Source organism: Acanthamoeba castellanii (assembly GCF_000313135.1).
Source record: "Acanthamoeba castellanii str. Neff unplaced genomic scaffold scf7180000084761, whole genome shotgun sequence".
In the NCBI taxonomy this organism is placed as follows: Eukaryota; Discosea; order Longamoebia; family Acanthamoebidae; genus Acanthamoeba; species Acanthamoeba castellanii.
In genome coordinates this window covers 257,381-282,268 of record NW_004457596.1, presented here as the reverse complement: position 1 = coordinate 282,268, position 24,888 = coordinate 257,381, and the positions used below count along the sequence as shown (strand labels likewise).

The 24,888-nt window shown below is 58.1% G+C and overlaps 11 protein-coding genes across 11 annotated transcripts; 4 read left to right on the top strand and 7 right to left on the bottom strand.

Moving 5' to 3' along the window:
* Positions 1 to 275: 275 nt before the first annotated feature.
* Positions 276 to 606, top strand: ACA1_229580 (uncharacterized protein; the record flags this gene model as incomplete). The annotated part of the gene is made up of 2 exons (XM_004346530.1): positions 276 to 340; positions 432 to 606. 2 exons carry the CDS (start codon positions 276 to 278, stop codon positions 604 to 606), a joined length of 240 nt encoding a protein of 79 aa, XP_004346580.1.
* A 367-nt stretch (positions 607 to 973) lies between these two features.
* Positions 974 to 2,562, top strand: ACA1_229570 (oxidoreductase, short chain dehydrogenase/reductase superfamily protein; the record flags this gene model as incomplete). The annotated part of the gene is made up of 9 exons (XM_004346529.1): positions 974 to 1,071; positions 1,164 to 1,238; positions 1,323 to 1,383; positions 1,452 to 1,596; positions 1,700 to 1,818; positions 1,912 to 1,971; positions 2,057 to 2,139; positions 2,208 to 2,280; positions 2,401 to 2,562. The coding sequence occupies 9 exons, from the start codon at positions 974 to 976 to the stop codon at positions 2,560 to 2,562; spliced, it is 876 nt and encodes a 291-aa protein (XP_004346579.1).
* Positions 2,563 to 2,945: 383 nt separating this feature from the next.
* On the top strand, positions 2,946 to 4,354 carry ACA1_229560 (MORN repeatcontaining protein; the record flags this gene model as incomplete). The annotated part of the gene is made up of 7 exons (XM_004346528.1): positions 2,946 to 3,161; positions 3,242 to 3,427; positions 3,539 to 3,633; positions 3,723 to 3,801; positions 3,946 to 4,053; positions 4,148 to 4,205; positions 4,239 to 4,354. Coding segments are annotated over 7 exons (858 nt in total), but the record flags the coding sequence as incomplete, so codon positions are not given.
* Positions 4,355 to 4,993: 639 nt separating this feature from the next.
* Positions 4,994 to 9,360, bottom strand: ACA1_229550 (RUN domain containing protein; the record flags this gene model as incomplete). Its single annotated transcript, XM_004346527.1, has 9 exons — positions 4,994 to 5,140; positions 5,420 to 5,945; positions 6,129 to 8,043; positions 8,134 to 8,203; positions 8,366 to 8,518; positions 8,629 to 8,748; positions 8,860 to 8,912; positions 9,019 to 9,165; positions 9,309 to 9,360. 9 exons carry the CDS (start codon positions 9,358 to 9,360, stop codon positions 4,994 to 4,996), a joined length of 3,183 nt encoding a protein of 1,060 aa, XP_004346577.1.
* Positions 9,361 to 9,777: 417 nt separating this feature from the next.
* ACA1_229540 (HD phosphohydrolase, putative) lies at positions 9,778 to 10,830 on the top strand (the record flags this gene model as incomplete). Its single annotated transcript, XM_004346526.1, has 5 exons — positions 9,778 to 9,867; positions 9,903 to 10,127; positions 10,190 to 10,288; positions 10,411 to 10,623; positions 10,708 to 10,830. 5 exons carry the CDS (start codon positions 9,778 to 9,780, stop codon positions 10,828 to 10,830), a joined length of 750 nt encoding a protein of 249 aa, XP_004346576.1.
* Positions 10,831 to 10,908: 78 nt separating this feature from the next.
* ACA1_229530 (diacylglycerol kinase accessory domain (presumed) domain containing protein) lies at positions 10,909 to 15,151 on the bottom strand (the record flags this gene model as incomplete). The annotated part of the gene is made up of 11 exons (XM_004346525.1): positions 10,909 to 11,108; positions 11,176 to 11,298; positions 11,369 to 11,542; positions 11,663 to 13,093; positions 13,196 to 13,285; positions 13,395 to 13,539; positions 13,640 to 13,816; positions 13,910 to 13,984; positions 14,070 to 14,189; positions 14,407 to 14,526; positions 14,615 to 15,151. The coding sequence occupies 11 exons, from the start codon at positions 15,149 to 15,151 to the stop codon at positions 10,909 to 10,911; spliced, it is 3,192 nt and encodes a 1,063-aa protein (XP_004346575.1).
* Positions 15,152 to 15,814: 663 nt separating this feature from the next.
* Positions 15,815 to 18,286, bottom strand: ACA1_229520 (protein serine/threonine kinase, putative; the record flags this gene model as incomplete). The annotated part of the gene is made up of 12 exons (XM_004346524.1): positions 15,815 to 15,946; positions 16,043 to 16,216; positions 16,301 to 16,417; positions 16,510 to 16,647; positions 16,755 to 16,878; positions 16,960 to 17,089; positions 17,182 to 17,323; positions 17,396 to 17,491; positions 17,581 to 17,612; positions 17,724 to 17,763; positions 17,886 to 17,898; positions 18,183 to 18,286. The coding sequence occupies 12 exons, from the start codon at positions 18,284 to 18,286 to the stop codon at positions 15,815 to 15,817; spliced, it is 1,242 nt and encodes a 413-aa protein (XP_004346574.1).
* A 527-nt stretch (positions 18,287 to 18,813) lies between these two features.
* Positions 18,814 to 20,015, bottom strand: ACA1_229510 (HemK family modification methylase; the record flags this gene model as incomplete). The annotated part of the gene is made up of 7 exons (XM_004346523.1): positions 18,814 to 18,865; positions 18,894 to 19,001; positions 19,101 to 19,245; positions 19,372 to 19,505; positions 19,600 to 19,691; positions 19,757 to 19,859; positions 19,936 to 20,015. 7 exons carry the CDS (start codon positions 20,013 to 20,015, stop codon positions 18,814 to 18,816), a joined length of 714 nt encoding a protein of 237 aa, XP_004346573.1.
* Positions 20,016 to 20,148: 133 nt separating this feature from the next.
* Positions 20,149 to 21,624, bottom strand: ACA1_229500 (homeobox domain containing protein; the record flags this gene model as incomplete). Its single annotated transcript, XM_004346522.1, has 1 exon — positions 20,149 to 21,624. The coding sequence occupies one exon, from the start codon at positions 21,622 to 21,624 to the stop codon at positions 20,149 to 20,151; it is 1,476 nt and encodes a 491-aa protein (XP_004346572.1).
* A 357-nt stretch (positions 21,625 to 21,981) lies between these two features.
* ACA1_229490 (uncharacterized protein) lies at positions 21,982 to 22,978 on the bottom strand (the record flags this gene model as incomplete). The annotated part of the gene is made up of 3 exons (XM_004346521.1): positions 21,982 to 22,269; positions 22,341 to 22,577; positions 22,658 to 22,978. 3 exons carry the CDS (start codon positions 22,976 to 22,978, stop codon positions 21,982 to 21,984), a joined length of 846 nt encoding a protein of 281 aa, XP_004346571.1.
* A 404-nt stretch (positions 22,979 to 23,382) lies between these two features.
* Positions 23,383 to 23,910, bottom strand: ACA1_229480 (uncharacterized protein; the record flags this gene model as incomplete). The annotated part of the gene is made up of 1 exon (XM_004346520.1): positions 23,383 to 23,910. One exon carries the CDS (start codon positions 23,908 to 23,910, stop codon positions 23,383 to 23,385), a length of 528 nt encoding a protein of 175 aa, XP_004346570.1.
* Positions 23,911 to 24,888: the final 978 nt, after the last annotated feature.

The following is a 24,888-nucleotide window of genomic DNA, read 5'->3' as shown; positions in this document are numbered from 1 at the left end:
TTATACCGGCAGTCCAGAACAAAAATAAAATAAAATAAAATAAAATGTATTATAATTGCGTAAACAGCCGGTGTGTCAGCGAAAGAATTGTTCACATATTTAAATATCACGAATGCGAGAAAGGGACGAAGAACTGGCGCCAGGCGACGGATTCCTACGTGGCTGGGACGGCAGCAAATTAGGCAGCACGGAAAGGTTGTACGACATTCACACACCTCTTTGCTGTTGTCTCTGCAGGGCCGTTTTGCACATCTTTTATCAACAACCTTGACAAGATGAAGTTCGTTCTGTTCGTGCTTGCCTTCTTCGCCGTCGCCGTGGCCTGCATTGCCGCCATGCCGTACCGCTTCTTCTTCCTCTTCCTCTTCTTTTGTTCTCTCGAGAGTTAACATCCCCCCCCCCCAACCAACCCATGATTTAATTACAATCAGTGAGAGCGCTTGCACCGTTGAACTCGGCCTTCAGTGCGCTGGTGCGATTGCCAAGTGCTTCGATCAGTGCAAAGCCTTCGTCCAGAACCCCTCGGCCTGCTTCGACTGCCTGGGCTCCAACGTGGGCACCTGCTGCCCCTGCCTCCAGGCCGCCTTCCCCGGCCTTCAGTGCTAAGCGACTTCAGCATTGCTGAACGGAATGGAAAGGTAGGAATGGAATCTGCTTTGTTTATAATCTGAAAAAGATTTCCATCTCCATTTCTCTTTCGATCTTTCTTTCTACTGCATCGGCTTCAAGATGCTGCAGTTCGCGGTGGGGCTGGTCTTGGTGGGATTGGTGCTTGCCTATGGGCTGAGGTGGTTGTGGTGGCCTTCTACGGCGCGTAGGATCAGCCCCAAGGGCAAGGCATTCGTGGTGACTGGCGCCGCATCTGGCTTCGGCAAAGAAGGTTCCAAATCGTGCATTGAATTGATGAGATCCAAAGATGGGACCTCTTCTTCGGCGCTGATATCTCACCCTCTTGGTCGGCGTAGTGACCAAGATGCTTGCCGAGCAGGGCGGCTACGTGTTCGCCGTCGATCTCAACGAAGAGCTTCTCTTGGCCGAGTGGAAAGACAACCCCAAAGTCCACACTCGCAGGTAACACCAGCACGTCGCCCGCAGCCACTGCCTCACAACTGTACTTTCAGAGCTGATTGCTGTCACATGTACACCTCCACGGCGCTGTGCAGGGTGGACGTGACGGACACCAAGTCGATCGAAGCGCTCGTGCAGGAGGTGAGAGACAGCGGCAAGGGCATCTTCGGGTACGCGCTTTCGCCAGGCCCAGGCCAGGCCAGGCCATGACCCACGCTTTTGGCTCACCCGGGTTTGGGCATCACGTGAGGCAGTCTGTTCAACAACGCGGGCATCGGCCACCCGAGCATCTCGATCGTCGATTGCCCCGAGGAGGTAACTCCTCGGCCGCCTCTCTCGCCTGGACACGCCCCACTTACGGATGTGCGCCTGTGCACGTGCAGCTGATGGTCCGAACCATGAACATCAACTGCTTCGGTATCTACCGTATGACAAAGGCCTTCTTCCCCCTTCTCAAAGAGGAGAACGAGAAGCTCAAGGCAGCGGGCGAGGGCACCTGCTCCATCGTCAACATGACCTCCATGGCCGGTACGTCGCGCCTTTAGAGCTCTCCTGACCGTTGTCTCTGGTCTTTTCGGCCCACGCACGCACGCATTCACCGCCGCTTGGTCTCTGTCCTGTGTTGCTGCAGGACTCATTGCCCTGCCGCTGGTGGGTGCCTACTGCATCTCAAAGCACGCGGCGGAGGCCCTGAATGCTGTGCTTCGCAGGGAGCTGAGCCCCTTTGGCATCCGGGTGTCTGCCATCGAGGTACTACTCTTGGCCCTTTCTACTCCCCTTCCAATCATCATCATCACCATCATCCATGCCTGCTGACCCAACCGTTTTCCTTCGGCTGCGCAGCCAACCTTTTCCAACACGCCCATCATGGTGGCCGCAAGACAGCGATTGGAGTACTCAGAGGTATGCGATAGGTGATGGGCGGGCAGAGGAGCAGGGGGGAGCGCGAACCGACGCTTATCATCTTTCTGCCTTTGCCAACTCGAAGAAATGCTGGGAGGAGCTGGGCGAGGCTCAGGCGACCATTTTGGACAACACAACCCTGCTCGACCCCGTCAGCATCGCCACCATGTACGTTGCGCGCCTGCTCACTCCTCCTAAAAGAGTGCACACAACTGCTAACAACGTGTGGTGGTCAGGGTTGTGAACGCGCTCCTGAGCGATCCTGCTCCCGCCCAGACCATCATCGCGTCTGCCTGGGAGACCTTCATTGTACTCTACCACCCTCTCATCTCTCTCTCTCTCTCACTCTCACTCTCACTCTCTTCTCATCTCTCTGGTGTTGCCTTCTTGTTGCTGGCCTGGCTGACTGACATTGTTTCTTCTCTCAAGGGCAAGGTCCTGATCCACGTGTTGCCGCACAAGGCTCTGGACTCGGCCCTCACGGAGGGTTTCCTCGACAGGGCCAAGAAGCTGCGGGAGAAAAAGGAGAGACACCACCGAACAGTGACCACCGGTGGCGTTGTGGAGAACGTGGAGAAGAAGGACAACTAACCATTATGTATTTTTTTTTGCTATTATTGTGGAATCGGTGGTCAGACGTGATTGGTGGACTTGGTCCGCCAATGACAGGACAGCACGAACTATTTCGCAGAACCACTACTTTTTGGATTTCAAATCAATTTAGATTCAAACAAGAGAGATCGAGATTGCTTGCGTGCTGGGCTATGCAATCGCCAGCTTCGTCTAGCCCACCCTCTCCCTCTTCTCCTTGCCAATCCTCAGCCCAAGACGAAGTAGCAGCCTTCCAAAGCCTCAGCATCTGCAAATCATCCGACTCGACCGCAACTTCATCTTCGTTGCAAGGATCTCCCCAGAATCTGCATTACTCTCAAACAACACAACGCAGCAATCAACACCAACACGATCGTGCAGATGATGATTTCGACGAGGCGGCACCGCCAACTCACCCCCAGGCCGCAACCTACGTAGGGCAACTCAACGAGCACAACAAGTTTCATGGGACGGGCAGCATCGCGTGGCCCGATGGCCGCAAGTACGCTGGCCAGTGGCGCGACAACGTCATCGAAGGCACCGGCGTCATGCAATGGGAGGACGGGTCCCTCTACAAGGGCGACTTCAAGAACGGACTCGTACGCGTCGAGTCGTGTGTGTCGTGTGTGCCGTGTGTGTCGTGTGCGCTCATTAACGTCGTGAGGGTCTTTACAAACAGCGAGAGGGCAAGGGGGTGCACACGTTCGCCGATGGCGGGGTGTACTCGGGCCTGTTCAAGGAGGGCAAGCGACACGGCTGGGGTCGACGCGTGTACGCCGATGGCCGCATCTACGAGGGCGACTACCGCGAGGAGCTGCAGGAAGGCACAGGCACCATGAAGTGGCCCGACGGAAGCGAGTACAAGGTACCTTGCACGCACGCACGCACGCACGCACGCAACGCACACGCACACGCACACGCACACGCACGACTCACTACTTAAGTGAATTTGGTTCTCTTCTACTTCGAACGACAGGGCGGCTTCAAGCAGGGGAGGAAGCACGGGCACGGTCGCATGTTCTGGGCTCACAATGGTGAGACCTACGAGGGGGACTGGTATCACGACTCCAGGTACCGAGTGGCGCTGCACTCTTCAACTCTTTCTCGCTCTCTCTCTCTCTCTCTGATCAGTTCTTCCCCTTCTCCCTTCTCGAGAGCAGGCATGGTCAGGGTGTGCGCACGTACACGGACGGTCGGTTGTACAGGGGGTCCTACTACAAAAACGCTCAGCACGGTCTGGTACGAGGTTTTCGTTGACGTGCCGTTGACCATTGAAAGGGCTGTCAAGTCAAGGACGAGATCTGATGCTCTCTCTCTCTCTCTCACACACACACACACTCGCACGCACGCACACACTCTCTCGTTCGTGTTTTTGTGGCACAGGGCGAGCTAAGGAACTCCAACGGGTCGACATTCATGGGGAAGTGGTACCACGGCAAGAAGCATGGCGAGGGCTTGGCCATCGACAAGCACGGGACAGCGAGTGTCGAGGTGTGTTCCCCTCACCTCTCCACTCACACACTTGCGCGCAGCGTTGGCTAACTGACGGTGGTTGTTCTTTCCTGTGGTGTGTGTGTGTGTGCAGGTGTGGAACAACGGAGCGTTAGTGCTGGCGCGGGCGCTGGAAGGGATCAACGTGAGGAGTGTCTTGCCCTCGGCCACCGCCCCGCACGTAGGTACGAGGGAGGGCTTGTCGTCGCCTTCTCACTCGCCGACCCAGAACGCTCCTCTCGCCGGCGACACCACCGAGGACGACGACGACGACGACGACGAGGAGGGCGAGGCCATCTAAAGACCTGCAGTGAAGACCAGCCTGTTCTCCTCAGCGCACGAGAAAGAGAGAGCGTGTGCGTGTAGAGTATTACTTGTAAATGATGATGGTGGTTGTTTATTGTTGTTACGAGCCAAACGAGTAGGTCTCTACCCACGGGCAGGTCGCTCTGGACTTAGTAGGCGACAGCCCTCCTGGCCCGTCTCTTCTCCCTGAAGTGCTTGAGGGTGAGCACGCCGGCGATCGCGATGAAGACCTTCTTCAACATGTTGTCGTTCCTGCTCGCGCCCAGTCAAACCGTCAGGTAGGTGCAAAAGGTAGAAAGCAAAGCTTGCAAGTATGCACCTGTGGTTGGGGTTGTGGTGGTGGTTGCTGTGCGTCTGGAGTTGTTTTGCTTCACTGGTTCAATGTAGCTTATTAAATACCCAACCACCGCCACGAACAGCCGCAGTTCTCGCTTGCTTTGGTGTTGCTTTTCACTTGGCTGTTCACCCCACCTGGGAGACCCAAGATTCACTGTTTTCCCTCCCTTCTCCCTGACTCCCAACTTTTGTTTTTCGACACCTTCAGCGACGTCCTGGACCAGTGGTCCAAGATCGAGTGCTGCTCGCAGCTTGTACGTAACTCCGCGTCGAAGTGTGTTTCCATCGAATTTTGTATTTATTCGTCACACGACGGGGTGGTGGAGGTCGATGGCCCGGAGGGAGCCGGAGGCAGGGTGGTGTAGCACAGCTGGCACACAGGGACCGGGGTGTCGTACTCCAAGTCCGGCACCGTCGTCTTCTCGCAGCACTTGTAGCAAAATATCTGCCCACACACCCGGCAGTGGTGCTGATGACAGCCCAAAGGCGAGCGTCAGCGAGAGCACTCAAGAGACAATCGCCGGTCCCGGCGGGGCTGTGCTGTGGAGGGGGGGGTACCCTTCGCACGACGAGGGAAAAAGTTGCTTCGCAGAGGCCACAATTCGTGTGCTCCGAATCTCGAGCCTGGCGACCATACGCACACGCGTAAGCAGTGGTGCGTGTGCAGTGGTGCGTGTGCGGTGGCGCGTGTGCGAGTGCGTGTGCGGTGGCGCGTGTGACGTACCCATATCGGTCGCTGAAGCTTGGCCTTGGTAGGCGCATCCACCGCACCGGCCTCACTGCCGCCACTGCCCGCGCTCAACCGCTTGCCGCCGCTGTTGCGCGTGGACACTTCGGCGGCGACCGCTGCCGCCGGCGCCTTCCGCACAACCGCGCTCTTCTTGTTGGCCGCCGAACCGAGGGCGCCGATCGTCACACTGCGCCCGCTGGCAGTCAGCGCGGGGTCGCGTTCAAAATCGAGCTGCCTGCGCGGCGGCAGCTCGGTGCGCTCGCGCGCGCCGCCCACCGACGCTGACGCTGGCGCGCCTCGCAGGCCAGCCTGTCGCTGCTGCTGACGCTGCTGCTCGCGCTCGATGCTGCGCACGCGTCGCAGCTCCGAGTTGCGGGCCTGGACCGCCGCCATGTCGGAGGGCGAGGGGAGCGAGGGCGAGTGGAGCTTGAGCGACGAGTAGTAGCTGTTGCGGAAGTTCTTGTGCGGGCCGAGCGCCGGCTTCACCACCACCTCCGCCACGCCGCCGCCGCCGCCCCTCCTGATCGGCGTACTTGGCGTACTCTTACTAAGCCCTCCACCTTTGCCATTGCTCGCACTACCCGATAACACGACACACACACGGCACACCGCACGACACACACGACACGACACACACGACACACGACGGCAAAGAGATTGTGAGGCGCCAGATTGGGTGAATCAGGAGGTGAGGCGTGGGCACCTCTCGCTGCTGGACGAGGCGGTGGCCAAGCTGGCCTCGAGGTTCTGCGACAGGAGGCTGCCGGTGCGGCCCCGCGAGAAGTTCTTCGCGGGGCTCTCCTTCTCGATCGCGAACGGCTCCGCGGGCGGCTGCTGCGGCTTGGCCGCTTGGTGGGCCTGGGCCAGGTGCATCGCCCCGCCCGCCCGCAGCTCGCGCTCGGCCCGCTTCTGCTGGAGGTGGAAGAGCAGCATCTCCTTCTTGGGCGACGAGCTGAGCTTCGACTTGAGGTAGTCCAGCTTTCCGGGCGTGACCGACAGCGCCGGAGCCGCAGCGCCGAGCAGCTGGCGCCGCGGGTGGTGGTGGCCGTCGTTGTCGTCGCCATCGTCGGCCGCCGACGGGTGCATGCTGGCCCAGACGCCCTCGCGCTTGAACGACGACGAGGCCAGGAAGGGCAGGCCGGGCGACGACGAGAGGAGCCTGTCGGTGGACTTGCCGGCGGCGGCGAGCTTGCGCAGGCGCTGCTCCTGCGTGTGTTCGAACTCGACCCCGACCAGCGCCTCGTCTAGCTCGTCGCAGAAGCGGAGCACCTCATCGAGATGCTGCGCCCGCTCGTGGTAGCTCTTGCTCATCATTGTCGTCGCTTCGGGCGCCGCCACGTCGAGCGTCGTACGCCGCCCTGTCATCGCCATCGCCGCCGACGTCGGGTTCTTCTTGTTCGGCCGGTCGCTGCCGTTGCGACCGTCGTCGTCGTCGAGCTCCTCGCAGAAATTGAGGACCTCCTCGAGGCTGTCGAGCTCGGTCAGATTCAAGTCCCGCAGGAGCGAGTCGATGACCACCGGCTCCTCGGCCCCGCCGCCGCTCTTGGCCGCGTCGGGGTCGCTGCTGCCGAGAAGCTGCTGCGGAGCAGGCGGGAAGGCGTGCTCGGTTGTGTTGGGGCTGGGCACCTCCTGGAGGAGCTTGAGCCGTCGCTCTTCCAGCTCGCGCAGCATCTTCTCCACCTGGAGCAGGGCCGACGCCGTAGAGCCGCCGCTCCGGTCGAGCGCCGTCGCCTCCTCTTCCGCGCCGCTGCCGCTGCCGCTGCTCTCTGTCCCCAGGACCCGGGCCTCGGCCACCCCGGTGACTCGGATCTCGATCGACCCTTCCCGGTCCTTCGTCTTGTCGCTGTTATCGCTTTCGCTTTCGCTTTCGTCGCCTTCGTTCTTGGTTTTGCCGACGTCTCGGTGGTTGCCTACGCTCTCGGCCAGCTGGGCCGCTGCGGCGGTCTTCTCCTCCCCCTTTCGCTCTTCGTCTTCAGCCTTTTGTTCCGTCGCTTTCGCTTTTTCGGCTGCCTTCTCGTCCGCCTGCGCTTGCGCCTGCTCTCGCTGCCTCTGCCTCCGCTCGCTGCCTCTGGCCTTCTTTCGCGCCATCTCGCGCTGCTTCCTTCGCCAGGCCAGCTCCTCCTCCAGCCGCTTGGCCTCCTCCAACACGGTCCTCTCCTCGTCCTCGAGTCGCTGTCGTTCCGCCTCCTCCTTCGTCCGCCTCTCCTTCTCCTCTCGCTTTTCCGCCTCTTCCTGTCGTCGCTTTCGTTCTTCTTCCTCCTCCGCTTCTTTCTTTTTCTTCGCTTCGTTCTCTTCCCGCATCGCTTTCTCTTTAGCTCCGACGCGGCCCGCCGCCTCTGCGTTTCTCTCGATCTCCTTCTCTGGCGCCGTGGTCGGTGTTGGGGCGATGGCGACCGGCGGCGGCGTGGTCGACGCCGGGGTCAGCGAGCCCCTTCGCGTGGTGGTCGCCGTACTGCCACTGCTGCCGGTTCGCTCGGCCTCGCTGTTCTCCCACATGTCCAGACGCGGGTCGGTCCCGTTGCCGTTATCGCGCGTGAGACTGCCGGTCCGCTTTCGCACCTGCTCACGTCGCCTTCGTTCATCGCCCTCCACCGACAGCAGGCCAAATTTGAATTCACCTGATGGAAGAAGAAGAAGAAGATTAGTCAAGGCCAACGCGACGACCGCACCAATTATATCTAAACAGGCTGGCGATCGGGCGGACGTACTTTCTCTTCCGCTGATGACGCGAATGTGCAGGTCCTCAATCTCCCTCCTGTGCGCGTTCCAGTAGTCTTCCTGCAGAAGAAATGCGAAGCGTGAGGTGAAGTGCTGCCCAAGTTAGTACCAGCTAGCTGCGACAATATATATTTATATTTTTATTACAAATATTTATAAATATATTTATAAATAGTAATATTAATATTACTATTTAATAAATGTGATTAAGAGTAAACGAACCCTGTCAATCTCGGCAAAGTGCATGGTGAGCGAAAATTGGAGGGGCAGGACGAGCTCGAGCTGTTCCATCATCTCCGTAACCAGATGCTCGTTCCTGAAGAAGGCGCCCTGCGTGTAGAACGCCCGAAGGAGACCCGTGTTCCACACCAACGCCTGACAACGAAATGTGCGAACACGAATATTAGCGCTCCATTTGCCCACTCGACGTTGTAGTGTGTGTGTTATATGTGTGTTGTGTGTGTGTGTGTGTGTGTGTGTTGTACCTGCAGATACTCGACGACGGCGTGTTGATTCAGAGACAGCCTCAGAAAAGCCCGCCCTCGGCCAATGCTCGAGCGTGTCCAGTTCCTCAGCTTGTCCAGCATGCCCGCCGCTTGGTTCCCCTGTAGATAGGCGCATCGCAATGAAGACAACACGAGAAAAGAAGACCGATATGTTGATCGAATCGACGAAAAGGCTTTGAACGCAGAGAGCGCTGAGCAAGAAGGGCGTACGGGCAATGAATCCTGCAGTCGCTCAATGAACTCCCAAATGTTGCCTCGCGGCCCTGTACGGGAGTTGGAGAGAGATGAGATGGCGTGAGTGTCTTGGCTGCCAAGCGAGAAGGAATAGCAGCAGATGAAGAAGGAGAAGAAGCGGAAGCGGCTGCCCACCTGTCTTGAGCTCGTGGAGGAATATCTTCTCCAAGACGAAACACAGGCCGTGCACTTCCGGCGTGTCGTCCGTGATCGCGCCGCGGTCCTTGTATTTGCCCAAGTCCGCCACCACCTGCTTCAGCAGCGCCGCCAGATACGACCCGTCTACACGCACGCACGCGCACCGCCGCACACGCACACGCGGCAGTATGCAACACGTCAGCTCAGCACATAGGTATGCCTTGGCCGGCGTGCACAAGAAGATGACGCTACAACAACGCATGTGGTGTGCAGGGGGGCGGCTGTACCCGAGAAGTCCAGCGAGGTTGGGACGACTGAAGGTGCTCGGTGCGGCAGCATCTCTCTGGTGGGTGGGATTTGACGAGATGTGAGATTAATTCGATTATAAAAACGTGAGACCCAACCAACCCTTTTGGTTTCTTCTTTGGAGAAGACGCCACGAAGCTGCTGTGCAACATGATGTTCGAACAAAGCTAATAGATAAAGAACGCAATCAATCATTGATCAATTAATCCTAGAAAAGCCGTCAACAACGGATCTGAGCTGGGCGAGTACGGGGATGTGTATGCGAATCGAATCGGAGATCAGAGAAGATGGAAGCGAGCAATCGCGCGATGGGACGCGGCAGTCAAGTCACGCCAGATGGCAGACGATGTGCAGGTCAGTAAAACTGGCGTAAACTTCGCACGACAAATTCAAATAAAGATACTTAATAAAATAAATAAATAAATAAATATCTATTTTTTCAGTGCAGAGATGGAGCAAAGGCTGCGCGAGGCGTGGCACCACCTGCAGCAGAGGCTCGACCTCGCTGTGGACAAGAAAGGAGGTGCACGATCTCTTCTTGTTCATCTTCCTTGTTGGGGTTCGTTTGCGTGTAGCGAACTCAACGGCCCGAGGTGGTGTGGGAGGTGGTCGAGCAGGTTGAGGAGAGGTGGTGGCAGGTGCTGGTCCAGCACTACGGGTTCGGCGAGACCGGACCCGGAGCGAGCCGGCCCTACCATTGCTTCACACACGTCAACGCCCTCTTGGACTTGTGCTTGGCATACGAGTCGGCGCTGAAACGACGCAACCTGGTCGAGCTGGCCATCTTCTTCCACGAGTACGTACGCCAACCTTGTTCTTCTTCGTCTCGCGCCTGGTGCTTGCGTGCGCGTTGTTGACACAGCTGCGATACAAATGTAGTGTCGTCTACGACGCCAAGGCCAAAGACAACGAAGAACAGAGCGCTCTCATGTTCGAGCAGTACGCCGACGAGGTCGGCTTGGTACGACTGCACGTCACCTGTGCTAGTGCCCCTCAAGCCTCTTGTTCGACGCGACACGCACTACACACACGACACACTCGACACACACGACACACACGACACACTCGACACACACACAACAGAGCGCCGAAGCGAAGACGACGGTGGCCAAGTGGATCATCGATACCAAGACGCACACGACGGCCGACATTCACGGGGATGAAGACGAGGCCTACTTTCTCGACTTTGACCTGGCCGTTCTCGGGGAGGACGAGGACCAGTACGATACCTACGCGCGCCACATCCGAACCGAATACGCACACTACCCCGACGAGGCCTACCGCTCGGGCAGGCACGTGTTCACTCCTTTCTTGCTTGCTTTGCTCATCCGCTACGTCGTCGTTGTTGGCTTACTCTTCTTGTTCGTCCTTAGGGCGCAGGTGCTGGAGAGCTTCCTGCTGGTGCCCTCCCTCTTCCGGACGCAGGCCTTCAAGGAGGCGCGCGAAGCCAAAGCCCGCAGCAACATCCGCCGCGAGATTGACCGCCTTCGTGGCGGCGGTTGACCTTCCACGACACACGCAACAACCAACGATGGTAATAAATACTTGGCGTGTATTGGCTTTGCGAAGACTCTGGAGCCACTAGTGGTCGCACTTGCCCTCGGAGGTGAGGCGTTGCTTCTTCTTGACGGGCACCAGCATCTTGACCTGGGAGAAATGCTCTATTTCTATCAGCGCCGGTCCCTGCAGCCATGGCTCGCCGTCGAGCTGCATCGGCAGGATGGCCTTCGTCTGCAGCCTCACCTTCTGCCCCTGCCCCAGCGATATCGACTTGGACACGCCTGCATGCACGAATGAACGACACGATGGTGAGCGTGTGTGTGTGTGTGCCGGTGGTTGCAAGCGTACCGGCTTTGATCTGGATGAGGTGGATGGAGCCCTTGTGAGCGACGACCTCGATGATCTTGTCGTCGACCTTCTGCGGCTTCATGTTCTCAAACGGCTTCGCGCTGCCCCACAGGTCCGTACCGTCTGCGCATTGATTGATTTACGTTTAGAGATGATGATGATCATGGTGTGTGCGACGGATTGAACGACGTACCAGCGTAGGCGGGAATGTTGGAGAAGACGATGGACTCGATCGAGGACGGCAGCTCGTCACCGTGGATGACGTTGTCATCGATCGCGATGAACTCGATGCCCTGCGAGAGGTTCTTGCAGCCGCCTTCGAGGATGGAGTTGATACCCTGTGTAAAATACTTGAATTTGTTCATGCCTGGGAAAAGGGAAGAAAAGAGAGCGGGCGGTTAGCCTCAGCACGCGTGCGCACGACACGACACGCACACGACACACTGCGCACGCACGCACGCACACGCACGCACGCACAAGACAGTACCTCGTGAGGTGAAGGCGTCGGGGTTGGCTTCGCGGGCGAGATGGAAGGCCATGCTGATCTTGGCATCGACACCGAGCGAGAAGGAGTGATGGAACGACTTGAGCGACAGCGTTGCACTTTCTTCGTCCTCCTTGTTCGTTCCGTTCTGTTCGTTATTGTCGTTATTGCTGTCGTTGTCGTTGTCGTTGTCAGTATCGGTGTCGGTGTCGGTGTGCTGGCCAGCTGGCGTCGTTGCCAGTTCGTCGGGATCGACGCGCGGGCTGTCATCTCGCCCAGGCTCACCGTCGCCATCGCTGTCGTCGTCGTCGCCGTTCTCAATGCGCCGTCGCTTGTCGTCCACCGTGGCCCAGTCGACATCCAGCACCGTCGAGTTCTCCTCGCTGTGTGCCTTCGGCGCCGAGCGCATCTTCTGGCCAGAGGCATCACTACCGACACCATCACCACCGACGCTGTCCGTATGCGCGTGGTGGTCGGTGCCGCCGTTGCCGGGGGTCGCGACTTGGTCATACTGCAGCTCGCGGGCGTGCAGGTGGACTTCGTCGACGGCGTTCTCGTCGCTCTCCTCGAACTGCAGCTGTTCGGCATCGGACTGCTGCTGCGCGGCGGCCCGCTTGGCCTCGTTGCGGGCGACGACCGAGGGCGAAGGCGGCGAGGTGGGTAGTACGGCCGAGGTGACCGACGGCAGCGGCGGGACCATGGCGGGCGCCGCGGCCTCGCCCCGCGCGCCGCCGGCGTTCGAGTGCGAGCCCACCGCCGCCATCGTCGAGAAGCTGCGCGGCAGCTGCGGCAGCGGCTTGCGCGGGGAGCCACGACGCGGCGACGTGCCGGTGGCCTTGGTCGGCGACGCCGCGAGGCTGTCTCTGTGGCCACCACCATCGGCGGCCTGCTCCTGCTCGTCCTCCTCCTTCGAGTCGGGGCCACCAAAGTCGAGCTTGCGCACGGGCTTGGGCGAGTGCGGGCGGCGCTGGGGCGGCGGCGATGTCGGCGGCGACGAGGCCGTTGACGATGACGACAGCGATGCCGCCGAATCGCGCAGCTGGTCATGGTACGTCGACATTTTAGGCGGCGCTGAGCGGAGAAGTGCGCCATGGTCGACAGTCGACGACGCCGACGCCATCGGAGTGGCGGCGCCCGAGACCGAGTGGGCGGCGTGGAGCGCCGGCGCCGTGTGCTTCTTCTTGAAGGAGATGATCTTGGAGCCCTTGAGGATGGCGGTCTCCATGATCCGCACCTTCCATCGGTCGAGCTTGATGGGCACCGCCGCGTTCATGCGCTCGATGATCTTGTACAGATCGCCGCCGGTGTAGCCCGTGCCCCAGCCCAGGAATCCGCAGAGGTCGTTGCCCGTGCCCAGCGGCAGCAGCCCCAGCTGGGGCATCGACTCCTCGGTGGGGAACTGGATCTTGGCCAGCGCCGTGCACACCCAGTTGACTATATAGAGTGGAGGCAGCAGACGAGGCGGTGGCTGACGTCAGCAGCGCGTTCATCTTTAACGTGAACCGACCACTGGCGAAAAAGGCGAGGCAGGCGTACCAGTGCCGTCGCCTCCGCAGATGAGGATTCGGAAGCCGTTGGCCTTTTCGATGAGCGGCATGAATATGCTCAGACCCACCGCCGGACCGCCTGTCGGCACATTCATTCACAAGCCGGGTGATGAGAGGTCGCGTTGTGTGGCGCGCTGCCCAGCAGAGGAACATATATATATATATAAATAATGAAAATCTCAACATACCTTGCCGAATGTCGATGATCTGGTTGGGGTTGAGCAGGGAGGAGAGACGCTGGATGACGCCGGGACCCTGCTGACCGCCGGACATGCGATTGATGAACACCAGGAGCGGCTTGCAATCCGTCCCGCTCAAATACGCAGGCTCCAACTGTGCGTTCAAAGTCAGTCGGTTAGTTACAAATTACAATTTTAGTTCCATTTCGGTGGAAAATTAATAATAATAATAATAAAATAAAAAGGAAACTAACCTGCCAAGCGGGCTCGGGCTCTTCCCTGCCCGTGCGGTAGATGGCGTAGGGCGGCAGCTTGAGGCTCCGCAGTTCGCCAAAGTCGCAGACCACGCCCACGTTCTGGTCGCGGCACTCGTTGTGGGCCACGCCCAGGCACCAATAGCACCGACTGCCCACCATGTCCCTCCCCGACACCTACAGTCACGCCGCGCGCGCGCGTGAGAATGAATTACCGCGGCGAGAGCGAGAACGGGCAGCAGTGAACGCAGTGTGAGCGTAAGCCAGTACCTCTTTGGTGCAAAAAATGCACGGACTGGAGGAGTGGTTGCCCTCGATCCACGCATGGCCCATCCGCCGCACCTCCTGTGCCCGTGAGAAGAGAGGGTAAAGCGGGATGAGACAGGGAGAAGCGAAGTGGTGTTGCGTGAGCGTCAGGGGGGCGACGCACCTCGGGAGAGGCCGACGGGAGCGGATAGACGGAGAAGGTGGTCGGGCAGTTTCGCTCGGCGCCGGTCTCACACTCGTGATGGATCACGTATCGGCACACCGTGCACATCTTGCCTTGCCTCTGTTGGTTGTCGTCATCATCATGGAGAGGTGGAGATGTGAGTCGAAAAATAGACCGGTGCGAAAGAAGGAGAGAAAAGGGCTTTGAGATGAGGGGAATCTAGGGCATCATGGCAGGTAAGTTGGAACAATACTAGGTTCACCCCCTTGGCTGATGCCCACCACCACCGATCACACACACACAGAGAGAGAGAGAGAAGGAGGGGAGTAGACAATACCTGCTTGCCCTTGCCCTTGAGCTTGCGTTTGCACACATTGCACCAGACGGACGAGGAGAAACAGCGGTCGTGCATTTCGTGCTTGCCCATGTCTTCGTCCCTCTTCTTCCTCAGGAAATCCTGCGATTATTCAATAACGCAATTATTAATTATTTTATTTATAATAAATTTAAAATAAAATAAAAGAAAGGATGAAAGTAGTGCGTACCCAGTCCTCGGCACGGTCATCGTCTTCAACGCGGGGAGAGAAGATGTTGGGGTCGTCATCGTAGTCATCGTCGTCGTCGTTGGTATCGTCCCCCTCGTCGTCCAGCCAGCGTCGCCCCTGTGGATTGTGATGGCACGAGGGCGAAGATGGCAGGCTCGAGCCGATGGGCGGCATCGACTTCTTGCGCTGCGGCTGCGGCGAGCGCGAGAGGCCCAGCAGCCGTCGTGCAGTCGATGGCGAGCCGCGTAGCGAGGGAGACGGTGCAGGGGTCGGGGCGACGGACGATTTGTTGAGAAGGCCCAGCAGTGCGGGCGATGACGTGGTCGAGGCGGTCGATGCTCTGTAGCGCCCCTTCTTGGCTGATGATTTGGAGGAAGAAGATGAAGATGAAGAGGAGGTGGAGGAATCGGATGATCCCAGGCCTTGGTCTGCCAGCGAAGTGGACGAAGAATGAGAGGAGAGCGGGGAAGGCTGAGCGACCAGATCCGAGTAGGAGGTGTCGTCCGCAAGTTTGGCAGCGGACGACGAAGGGGGCATCGTCTTGTTGCGCGTTCTTCGTGCCCGCGTTTTGGGGGAGTCCATTGGGCTGTGATCCTTCCCTTTTTTCTTCTTTGATGCTTTGATGTGGTCCTGGGGCAGTGCCACGCCATCCATCTCGCTCATCGAAAGAAATCTAGAACTGAAATATGAATATGAAATAAAATAAATATAAGGATATAAGAATAAATAAGAAAAATGGATCGAGCCGAACCTACACGACAAGGCCTAGTGTGCTGCGCTGTTGATGAATGGAGTTGCGAAAAATGGGATGTACCCTCTGCGGGTCAGGCGGAAAGTACGTACAATTCGGGTAAATTCGGGGATTGGTGTAAAAAATCGGCATTTTTTTGGTTACTTGAAACATGAAACGCTAATTTTCAAGGCAATCGCCACGCTCGGCCCCCACGACGCTGACCGGACTTGTTCTTCTGGCCAGCACCACGACAAGACGAAAGAGGATCCAAGACGTTGAAAAGATAAGGGGTGGTGCGGGGCGAGGGTGCGTGAGATCAAGTTCCATCGTCGCCAGCATAATGTACATTGTGTTGGGGGGTGGGGGGATATGCGTTCTGTTCGGTCGGCCACACGACGTGTGGTAGTGACCGTGTGTCCAGTGCTGCTTGTATGCGGATCCGTGTAGAGCGAGAGAGCTCGCTCTGATTAGGCGATTAGCGAGGTGAACTTCTTCCTCTGCGTCTCGTACTTTTGCTTCACCTCCTCGATCTCCTTCTCCATCTTTGCATCCAGATCCTTCAGCATCTGCTTGAGCTCGTCCACCGAGTACTTGTCGTACTGCGCGTACACGTTCGAGAAATGTGTGAGCGAAGCCCGTAACAGTGTGTGTGCGTGTCGTGCGTGTCGTGCGTGTCGTGTGTGTGGCCATCATACCTCACCAGCGGGCTTTTTTTGCATGTAGGGTGGGACGAACTGCTTCTCCTTCTCGGCCTGTATCGTTTGGGAGCTGATGACGGTCGTGCCGGCATAGGCATCAGAGTCGCCATCGTCGCTGTCCTTGCGGGACGTGTTCTTGCCGCTTTCATCATCTTCCGACTCGCTATCGCTCTGTGTGTCGTGTTGTGTGTTGTGTTCGCTATGTCACTACAGAGAACTCTCACGTGAAGGAAAGTTGAGGATGAGCGCAGGTACCTCGTCGTCGAGACCGAGAGCAGCTTCTCTGCCACCAGCGGCGGCGATTCCTTCCATGGTCTCATCGACGAGATGGGCCAGCAGCGATGTGTTCTTGGCCTTTTGCAGGAAAGGATGCTGGGGCAAAGGAGGATTCGATATCAATCATCATGCTCCACCATGCAACACGACACGTGAGAAAACTGCAACTTTGAAACGAAGCACGATACCTTGAGCAGGTCGTCAGCGGTGGGTCGATCGGTGGCGTTTTTGGTGAGGCACTGTGCCACAAAATCGTTGAACTCGCGAGACCACTTCTCCGGCTCGGAGAGACGCGGCGGCGGCCGACTGGGGATCATGAAAATAGCCTAGTAGTAGATGTACCACAAGACAAAACGATAATAATAATAAAAACGTGAGCTTCAAGGAGACCAACAAAGGTGTGTGTGTGTGCTCGCGCGCGCAGAAGTGGTACCCGCATGGGATGAATGTTGGAGTACGGGGGATCGCCCTCGGCCATTTCGATGGAGGTAATACCCAGCGACCAGATGTCGGCCTTGTAGTCGTAGCCGATTTCCTGGATCACCTCGGGCGCCATCCTATGTGTTATAGAACACACACACGTTTGTCAAACCTTCCGAATTGTGCGCGCGTGTGGCGAGATGAAGAGTGATGTGTACCAGAAGGGAGTGCCGATGACAGTCTTCCTCTTGGCCATCGTGTCAGAGAGCTGGCCCGACACACCGAAATCAGCCAATTTGGCTTCGCCCTTCGTGTTGAGGAGAATATTGCCGGCCTTGATGTCACGATCTGCACTCACGGACAGGTTGCAAGTTGCAAGTGATACCATGAGTCACCGGCCAACAACCGCAACGACGCAGAGCGCAGAGGGGAGAACGCACGAATCTTCTTGACGGAGTGGAGATACTTGAGACCGAGGAGAACGTAGTGGGTAACCACAGCGATCTGCTCCTCGTTGAGGCTCTTGCCGAGGATGGTCATGATATCGCTGATAGAACCGCCGGCGCAGTACTCCATCACGATCTGGATTCAACGACTGTTAGTGCCACACGAAGCTGCGCAGTAGCCAGGGGAGGGGAGCGGGGCATCAGGTACCCAGAGGTCGTTGTCCTTGAAGTAGGAGCCAAAGTAGGAAACGATGTACTCGCTCTGGCATTGCTTCATGATGTTAATCTCGTTGATGAGATCCTCCTGGAATAGGAAGAAAAGGAGCACACAACCACATACGAATGAGTACATGGTGGCAGGCTATAACTGCCGGTGGGGGCGAGAATACGCACCAAATCATCGTCGATGCCGACCTTCTTGATGGCTAAGTTATTACATAGAAAGAGAGAGAGGTAAGCGCAAAGAACGAAGAGAGCGAACAGGAGAAGGGAGGACGAAAGGGTTCAAAGAAGAGAAGAGGCCAAGCGGTGCCCACCGATGATTTTGCCCGACCCGCGATGGAGCGCCTTCCACACCTGCACGTGGAAACCCCCAACGCAAGGCGTAAGACTCGTGCAAGAGAGAAAGAGAGCAATTGCCACTGGCCACTGTTCTGTGAGCGCGAGAGCGGAGGGGAGGGATAGAGCAGAACACGCACCGAACCATACGACCTGTTGGTCAGGGCCCAGGCGACAGATGTGGAGAGGGCGCGAGGTGAGCAAAGGGCCAAACCAAGGGGGAAAATAAATAAATAAAAACAAATCGAGGAACACCAACGGTCACCGTTGACCCATTTCAACACCAAGGGTAACCAAGGAAGAGATTGTGGCGGGGGGGGGCGTTGATGTTTCAGGGGGGATGCGTTCAGGCTGCATCAATTTGCTGGGGAACGGAAGAGCTGAATGTTGATTGACCGTTTCGAAGTCATTTGGAGGGGCGGGCTTGGAGAGGGTACCCTTCGCCCAGCTTCTCGAGCAGTTGAAACTCCTTCTCAGGATCCCTGCGACCAGACACCGTTCCCTTTTCTTTATCCACCGACAGTGTGTTGAAGTCCGACATCTTGATTCCAACCGTTCCAGTCTTTCGATTGATCTTGATTGGGTAACCGCGCAGTTCGTTACGAAAATGAAATAAAAATAAACAAAAAAAAGAAAAAGAAATGTAGTCTTGTGTGTTGAAGGTGTCTATTGAAGGACGAGGCAACGTTCAACGCCAGCCAGATCTCGCTTCACCGCGATGCACCGCCTCTTGGGATGAAAGAGCTCTGCGACCTGTTACGACGGAGACAAAGCATGTGAGTTGGGCGCCGGCGGTATAGAGAATGCGAAGAAGAGGCGCTAATGCCTGGGAGGCTTGTCCTGCTCCCACCTCGAGCAGAAGAAAGGCACCGGGCGCCATTAGACGGTCTAGTTTGTCCGAACTGGCGAAGTGCCTGCATGCCCACCCACACAGCCCAAACATACCACGAACACGTGCGAGCGTGAGTAGCGATAGAGCACAAGTTTGCCGAAAAGAGCAATGGCGTAGAACTGACTGACCTGTAGACCTGCAGCCCATCCTCACCGCCATCGAGCGCCCCGGCTGGCTCAAAACTGCAAGACGGGCGAGGTCAGCATTCGCCATTGTTGTCGCTTGCCGCTGAGGGTGATGGTGCACAAGTGCGTACTCCTTCACGTCGGGTTCGAGGCTGGCCAGGTCTGCGCGCGGTATGTAGGGCGGGTTGCTTGCCACCAAGTCGAAGCGCTCGCTTCCATCCACCTTGTCGAGCCAGTCGCTGAGCGAAATGACCCCACGTTGAAGTCAATTCCATGACGCGTGCCATTGCGGAAGCGAGTGTCAAGGAAGAGAAGAGGAGGTGCTGCGGGTCGTGTACCTTTCAATGAATGTGCATCTTTCGGTGAGTCTCATACGGTGAGCGTTGATGCGGGCCACCTGCAGAGCCTGCGGGCTTCGGTCTACGCCCACCCCGCGCGCCTCCTTGAACTCGGAGAGCAGGGACAGCAGAATGCACCCGGATCCTGTGCCCAGGTCAAGAATGCGTTGTGGCGGTCGGTCTGTCGTGTAGAGGGAGAGAGCCGCGTCTATCATCTGATCAGAGCCCCAAGAAGCCTCCGCGTAAGTATCTCCGTCCACCATGTGCGTACGCATCGGGGAGCGAAGCGTTCGCTGTACCGTTTCGGTGTCGGGCCGAGGGATGAGTGTGGCCGGCGAGACCGTGAAGTCAAACCCCCAGAACTGTCGCTGTCCGAGAATGTAGGCGGTGGGCTCACCACGCAGCCTTCGTGCCACGCAACTGAGAGAGCATGCGCAGTGTCAACAAATCAATCAACCAAGCACCTGCGTACAAAGTGTGAGGAGCGTGCCACGGGTACCTTCTGAACAGCGACTCGACAGTGTCCGGAGTGGTGGTGGAGAGCGCGTGAGAAAAGAACATCTCGCTCTCGAGTCGTGCTACGTTTCGGCCCTGGTGCTGGGATAAGTAGGTTGGGCACGAGCGACTAGCAGGGTGCGGAGAGAACTGCGAGGTACCTCAAGCGGCTCTGTGCCGCCTTCGCCGGTGTGCAGGTCGGTGCGCGCAGGCGATGAAGCTATCTGCTGGGTTCCCCACCGCACCAACTCCTCCCTCTTCGCTCTGGCTGGACCGTAAGTATGAATTAAGATAAGAGATATATAATCTGTCAAATTAAAATAAATTGCCGAGGCAGAACCTGTTGAGGTTGCCAGGGATCGAAGGCTGCAAGTGCGTGGCGACCGTGTTGCGAAGCTTGATCGTGCAGCTGACCCCCATCTGCTCAAGTTCATCTTGGCCTTTTTATTTTATTTTTATTTTATACAGTTTTTGTATTGCAGTCGACAACCTGGCACGTATTGGAGTGGAGCTGGTCTGAGCTTTTATCGATCGAAATATATGTACACGGTAATTACACCTGAAGCGGGAACTCGGGAATGATAGCGAGTTGGCCGGAGGTATCGACGGTCAGCTGATGGAACACGATGCCAGCGTCCGACTTGGCAGGGGACCGTGCCGATGATGAAGAGGAGGAGGGAGACATCTCCTCGTCGTTCCGCTTGAGCCTGGCCCGCTTGTTCTGGAACCATATCGTGATGCTGCGCTTGGTCATGCCCAGCCGAAGAGCCAGCTCGTTCTTGGCCTCGGCGTGCGGGAAGGGCTCGGCCGCAAAGACCTCCTCCAACACCTGGAGGTGCTCGGGCGGCACGCGATGACGTCGCTTGCCGCCAGCTGGCTGTGCCTTCTCCTTCTTGTCTTGAGGCGATTCGGCGCATGGTCGCGGCGCGTCTGAACCGACGTGGCGCCGAAGGAGCTCATCGATGAGGGCCATCAGGGTCTCGGCGGACAGCGACGACGGCTGGCCTACCGCCGCAGACGTGAACGTGGGCACGGGCGGGATCATCGTCGCCGTGGTCGCGGTCGTGGCCCGCACCGGCGCCAGGACGTGGGGTCGCTGGTGCTGCTGTTGCTTCTTGTGCTTCTTCTGCTGGAGGTAGAGCATCTTCTGCACCTGGCGCTGGCGGTGCCATTGCTTGAGCAACTGTTGGGTGTGCTGTTGGACATCGATGTTGTCGCCATGGAGGTTGTTGCCGACCGGAGGGTTGGGCGCGGAGTTACGGTCGCCCAAGGCGTAGCCACGACTTGGGCTCTCGCCGGAATAAGTTCGAGAAGAGGTCGATGCCGCCCCTGCATGGAGGGGCGACGATGGCGAAGAGCTCAGGAGCGCAGGCGAAGAAGGCGGGGAAGAGGCGGAGGAAAGGCCCGGCGGCGTCGACGGTCCCAGGTAGACTGGCGCGGTCTGCGGATAAAGCGGCGATGGTCGTTGCGGCGGTTGATGCTGCTGCTGTTGCTGAGGATGCTGGTGGCTGGCCTGATGAAGAAGGTAGGCCTGGGCGGTTTGTGCGAGGAGGAGCTGTTGGTGGATCGCGGAGAGGAGCTGAGGATTGGCCACCACAAAGTAGGGCGTCGGCGGAAAGAGGGCGGAGGCTTGATACGTCGCCGGATGATGAGCTGCGGGTGCGGGGAGCGGCGTGGGCGTAGGCGCGAGGGAAGTGGGAAGGGCCACGGGCGGATGAATAATCGAGCGGGCGGAAGAAGCCGAGGCAGCTGCGCCAGACCAGTTGCTCTGTGGTCGGGCTCGTGCTCGCTTGGCTGGTCGAGGCGGCTGCGGGTGCTCGACATCCGGCTCGACCTTGACGCGGGATTCGCCGAGGGCGTCGGTGTGGCGGCGCTTCCGCTTGGAGCTTGAACTGTCTTCGTCCGCAGGTGGATCATCGACGAGGAAGGAGATGGAGAGCTTGGAAGTGGGTGTGGACAGCCTGGGAGTCTTCTCTGCTCCAGGTGCTGGTGGATTTGAAGACCCGAGGTGGCGCAGCAGTTGGGCCATTGTATCGTCTTGCATGGCCGGGTGTGTGTTGAAATAATGCCGTTCGGGTGGCCGAGTGCAGAAGAGGGAACTTTGCCTTTGCTGCGCCTCGTCGTTCGTTTTAGTCGGGTGTCATCGCTGAGCCTGTCTCCGATTTGCGGCGAGGCTAAAAACTGATGGCACAATCCCATTGGCGCAACTTGTTAAGAGATCGTGCGCTATTGGTGTTCGGGGCGGAAAAATAGGAAACACCGATCGGAGCCCGACGGCTTCCGTCCCTTTCCGCCACTCCGGAGTTAGCAACCTGGTTGTGGGGTGATGGCCTGGCACTTTTCAAGCGGTGATGGTAACCGGCAGAGGAAAAGGCCCGCTTCGCCACTAGTGCTGCGTGCGACTGTGTGACTGCGTGTGCTGTTGTTGCCGCAGTGCCAGAAGCCAGGCGTCGAGCCAGACGGCGTCCGCCTTGTCGGGCAGAGCCGTCCACGGCTTGCGCGCATCGAGACGCTGGGCGGCGTCTTTGGCCGCGGCCAAGGCCTCCGGGAGCGGCACGTCCCCGCGTCGCACGGCCATCAGCGCCTCACGCTCCTCGCCCTCCCACCACAGCCGCAGCGATCGGCCACCCAGCACGCCATGCGCCACCTGTAGCAGACGGAGCGCATTGTAGACCTGCACTCATGGTAGGGAAGACATACAATCCATCCCTTACTTCCTTCCTTCTCATGTTACATCAAGACCACTATTAGAGAACTGATGAGGCGTGCCTTCTTGCCGTTGGCCTCGGGCTTGGTTTCTGCCTGCTTGATCTGGCCCTGCGCGAAGGCGAGGCACTGCTTCACGAACTGCCGCGAGAGGAACTGGTCGCGGTGCTGTCGCAGAGAGGCCCACGTTCCCAGCGGCGCCTCTTCGGTGCTGGAGGAACCCTCGCCACCAACTGCCCACCAACTGCCTTGCTTCTCTGGCTCTGCCCACATCAGCTGTTCAATGCAACGTCACATAACCCCTGGCCGTCAGCACAAACAGGAAGAGCATATAAGAAAGAGGGGAGAGCACAGACCTCAACAGCAGCAGGGTTGCCGGTGAGTAGGAGGTTGGCAAAGGTGGCCACCTCGTTGACCTGCACGTCCACAACGGCTTCGCCTTTGGCGCCCCCACCGCTGGCGAGGTTGGCGGGCGGCCTGGCAAGACCCCAGAAGGCGGAGGGGGGCGCAGCGTAGATGCCGGCAAAGTCCACGTCGCTGCCGCCGTCCTCGCGCTGGAGGTTGTAGCTCCGACTGCCCACCTGCGTCGCAAACACCACCCCACTGCCTGCTGGTGCTCTCTCTTGCACCAACGCAGCCACCCTCTCCTGCGCCACCTCTTCTCGTGCAGTCTCCATAGCAAAGTCCGTTTTGATTTAAAATGTCAATTCTTTTTAGAGTTTTGGCGCGAAAGAAGGAGGTACGGCGTAGAAAGTGCAGTTCTTGAGGAACGTGCGTGTAGAGTACATAGATGAAGATGGGTGGAACACTTGTGCAGTTGAGGTGCGACGGAAGGTGTTCGCGGATCTGGGCACGCGGTCGCGGCGGGGGTGGCGGTTGGCGCAGGGGAATGGATCGACGAGTGTCCGGTTGGTGGGTGTTGCGGATCGATCGATCGATCGGCCGTCGAATCGAATGTCATCAAGGCCTCCTTGTGGGGGGCGTATTGGAAGGGCTGCTGCATACGGGAGCATCTCTCTCTATCCATGTCGACGATGAAACCGAAGTCGAATCCAATTCTCCTGGTGGTGAGCGCCTACGCTCACTTCTTCGCGGCCTCCGTGGTGCTGATGCCCGCCGTCGGGCTGCTGCACCAGTGCTTGGTGAACTGGCAGCGAAGGCGAGAGCACTTGAGCGACACGTTGACGACGGCCGTCGCCTCGTCGGTGGCGATCTTGTCGGTGCGCAGGCTGGACTTGCACACCGGGCAGCGGCCGATGAGGGTCAGCAGCTCCACGAGGGCCGGCACGTCGACGATGGCGTGGCGGTAGCATTCCCTCTCGTCCTCGGTTTCCTTGGCCAGCTCCTTGGGCACCGGCGCCACCTCCTCCTTCTTCACAGCAACCTCGATCGTCTTCTTCTTCTTCTTCTTCGAATCGATCTTGGCCTGCTGTGTCACAGGCTTGCTCTTGGTGGCTCCTGGTGTGCACTCCTCCTCGTCAGAGAGAAGATCCTCCTTCTTGGAGTGGATGCCATCGAGTTGAGGCTCGTTGATCGCGGCGGCCTCCTCTACGTCGACGGTCGAGGTGCTGCTGGCCTGCACCTCCTCGGCTGATTCGTACTTCTTCATCTTCTTGGCCACATCCACACCCGAGCTGCTCGTTCGCAGAAGAGACGAAGATGAGGAAGATGAGCGATTGAGGGTGTTGGAAATCTGGAGAGTTTTCATCTTCGGGGGAAGAGACGCCGCGTGGTTGTGTGCGGGAGAAGGTGTGAAAGAGGAACTGTACGGGTTGGTGCCCGTCGTGGCTGTTGTTGACGGTAGGCGGAGCGAAGAAGAACTGGTGGCCAGCTGCGCGTAGCTGCGCTTGAGCATAATATCCCCTCACGGAAGAATAAAGGCCGAAAAGACGACGTAGGTGGGGACGTGGGCACCTTGTGAGGTGAAGATGATTCTGCGCCTTTTCTTGAAACCTTTTATGGGCTTTGTAAAAAAATTGAGAAGAATTTTTTTCGATTTTTCGGCGTTTCAACAAAAGCGTCAAGAAATGATTTGTAGATCATTTCCTTGTAGTTTCTCTATTGGCCTCCACACAAGTTGGCGCCCATCGCGCATCTACTCGGCTGGAGGGACAGCTCAAGGCCGTAGTTCGAATGCTCTGCCAAACCGGTGCCGACGGCAAGACTTCAAGATTGAATCTTCTAAATGGAGGAGGCTGTTCGAAAATCGCGCTCATGTGCATTCACTGGCTTTTGATTCTGCTCCTCATTGGGCCTCTCTTTACACATGCACTGCCCATGACGCGCTCCAAGCGCATCGCGCTTCGGTACGCCCTCGGTTCGCTTTAGTACCGCGCACTGTTGTGATAGTGCCAACGCGAACCAAGCCTTCAACTCACAGTGCTCGCCGACAGGGAGGAAGCGCGTCTTATGTTCTATCACGCCTACGAAGGCTACCTCGAGCACGCCTTCCCAGCCGACGAGCTCATGCCCCAGTCGTGCAAGGGACGCTGGCGCTTTCCCAACGGCCACGTCGAGCATCGAGGCACTCTCGACGACGGCTTCGGCAAGTGCGTGTCCTCCTCCTTCACAGTCGCACAGTGCTCGT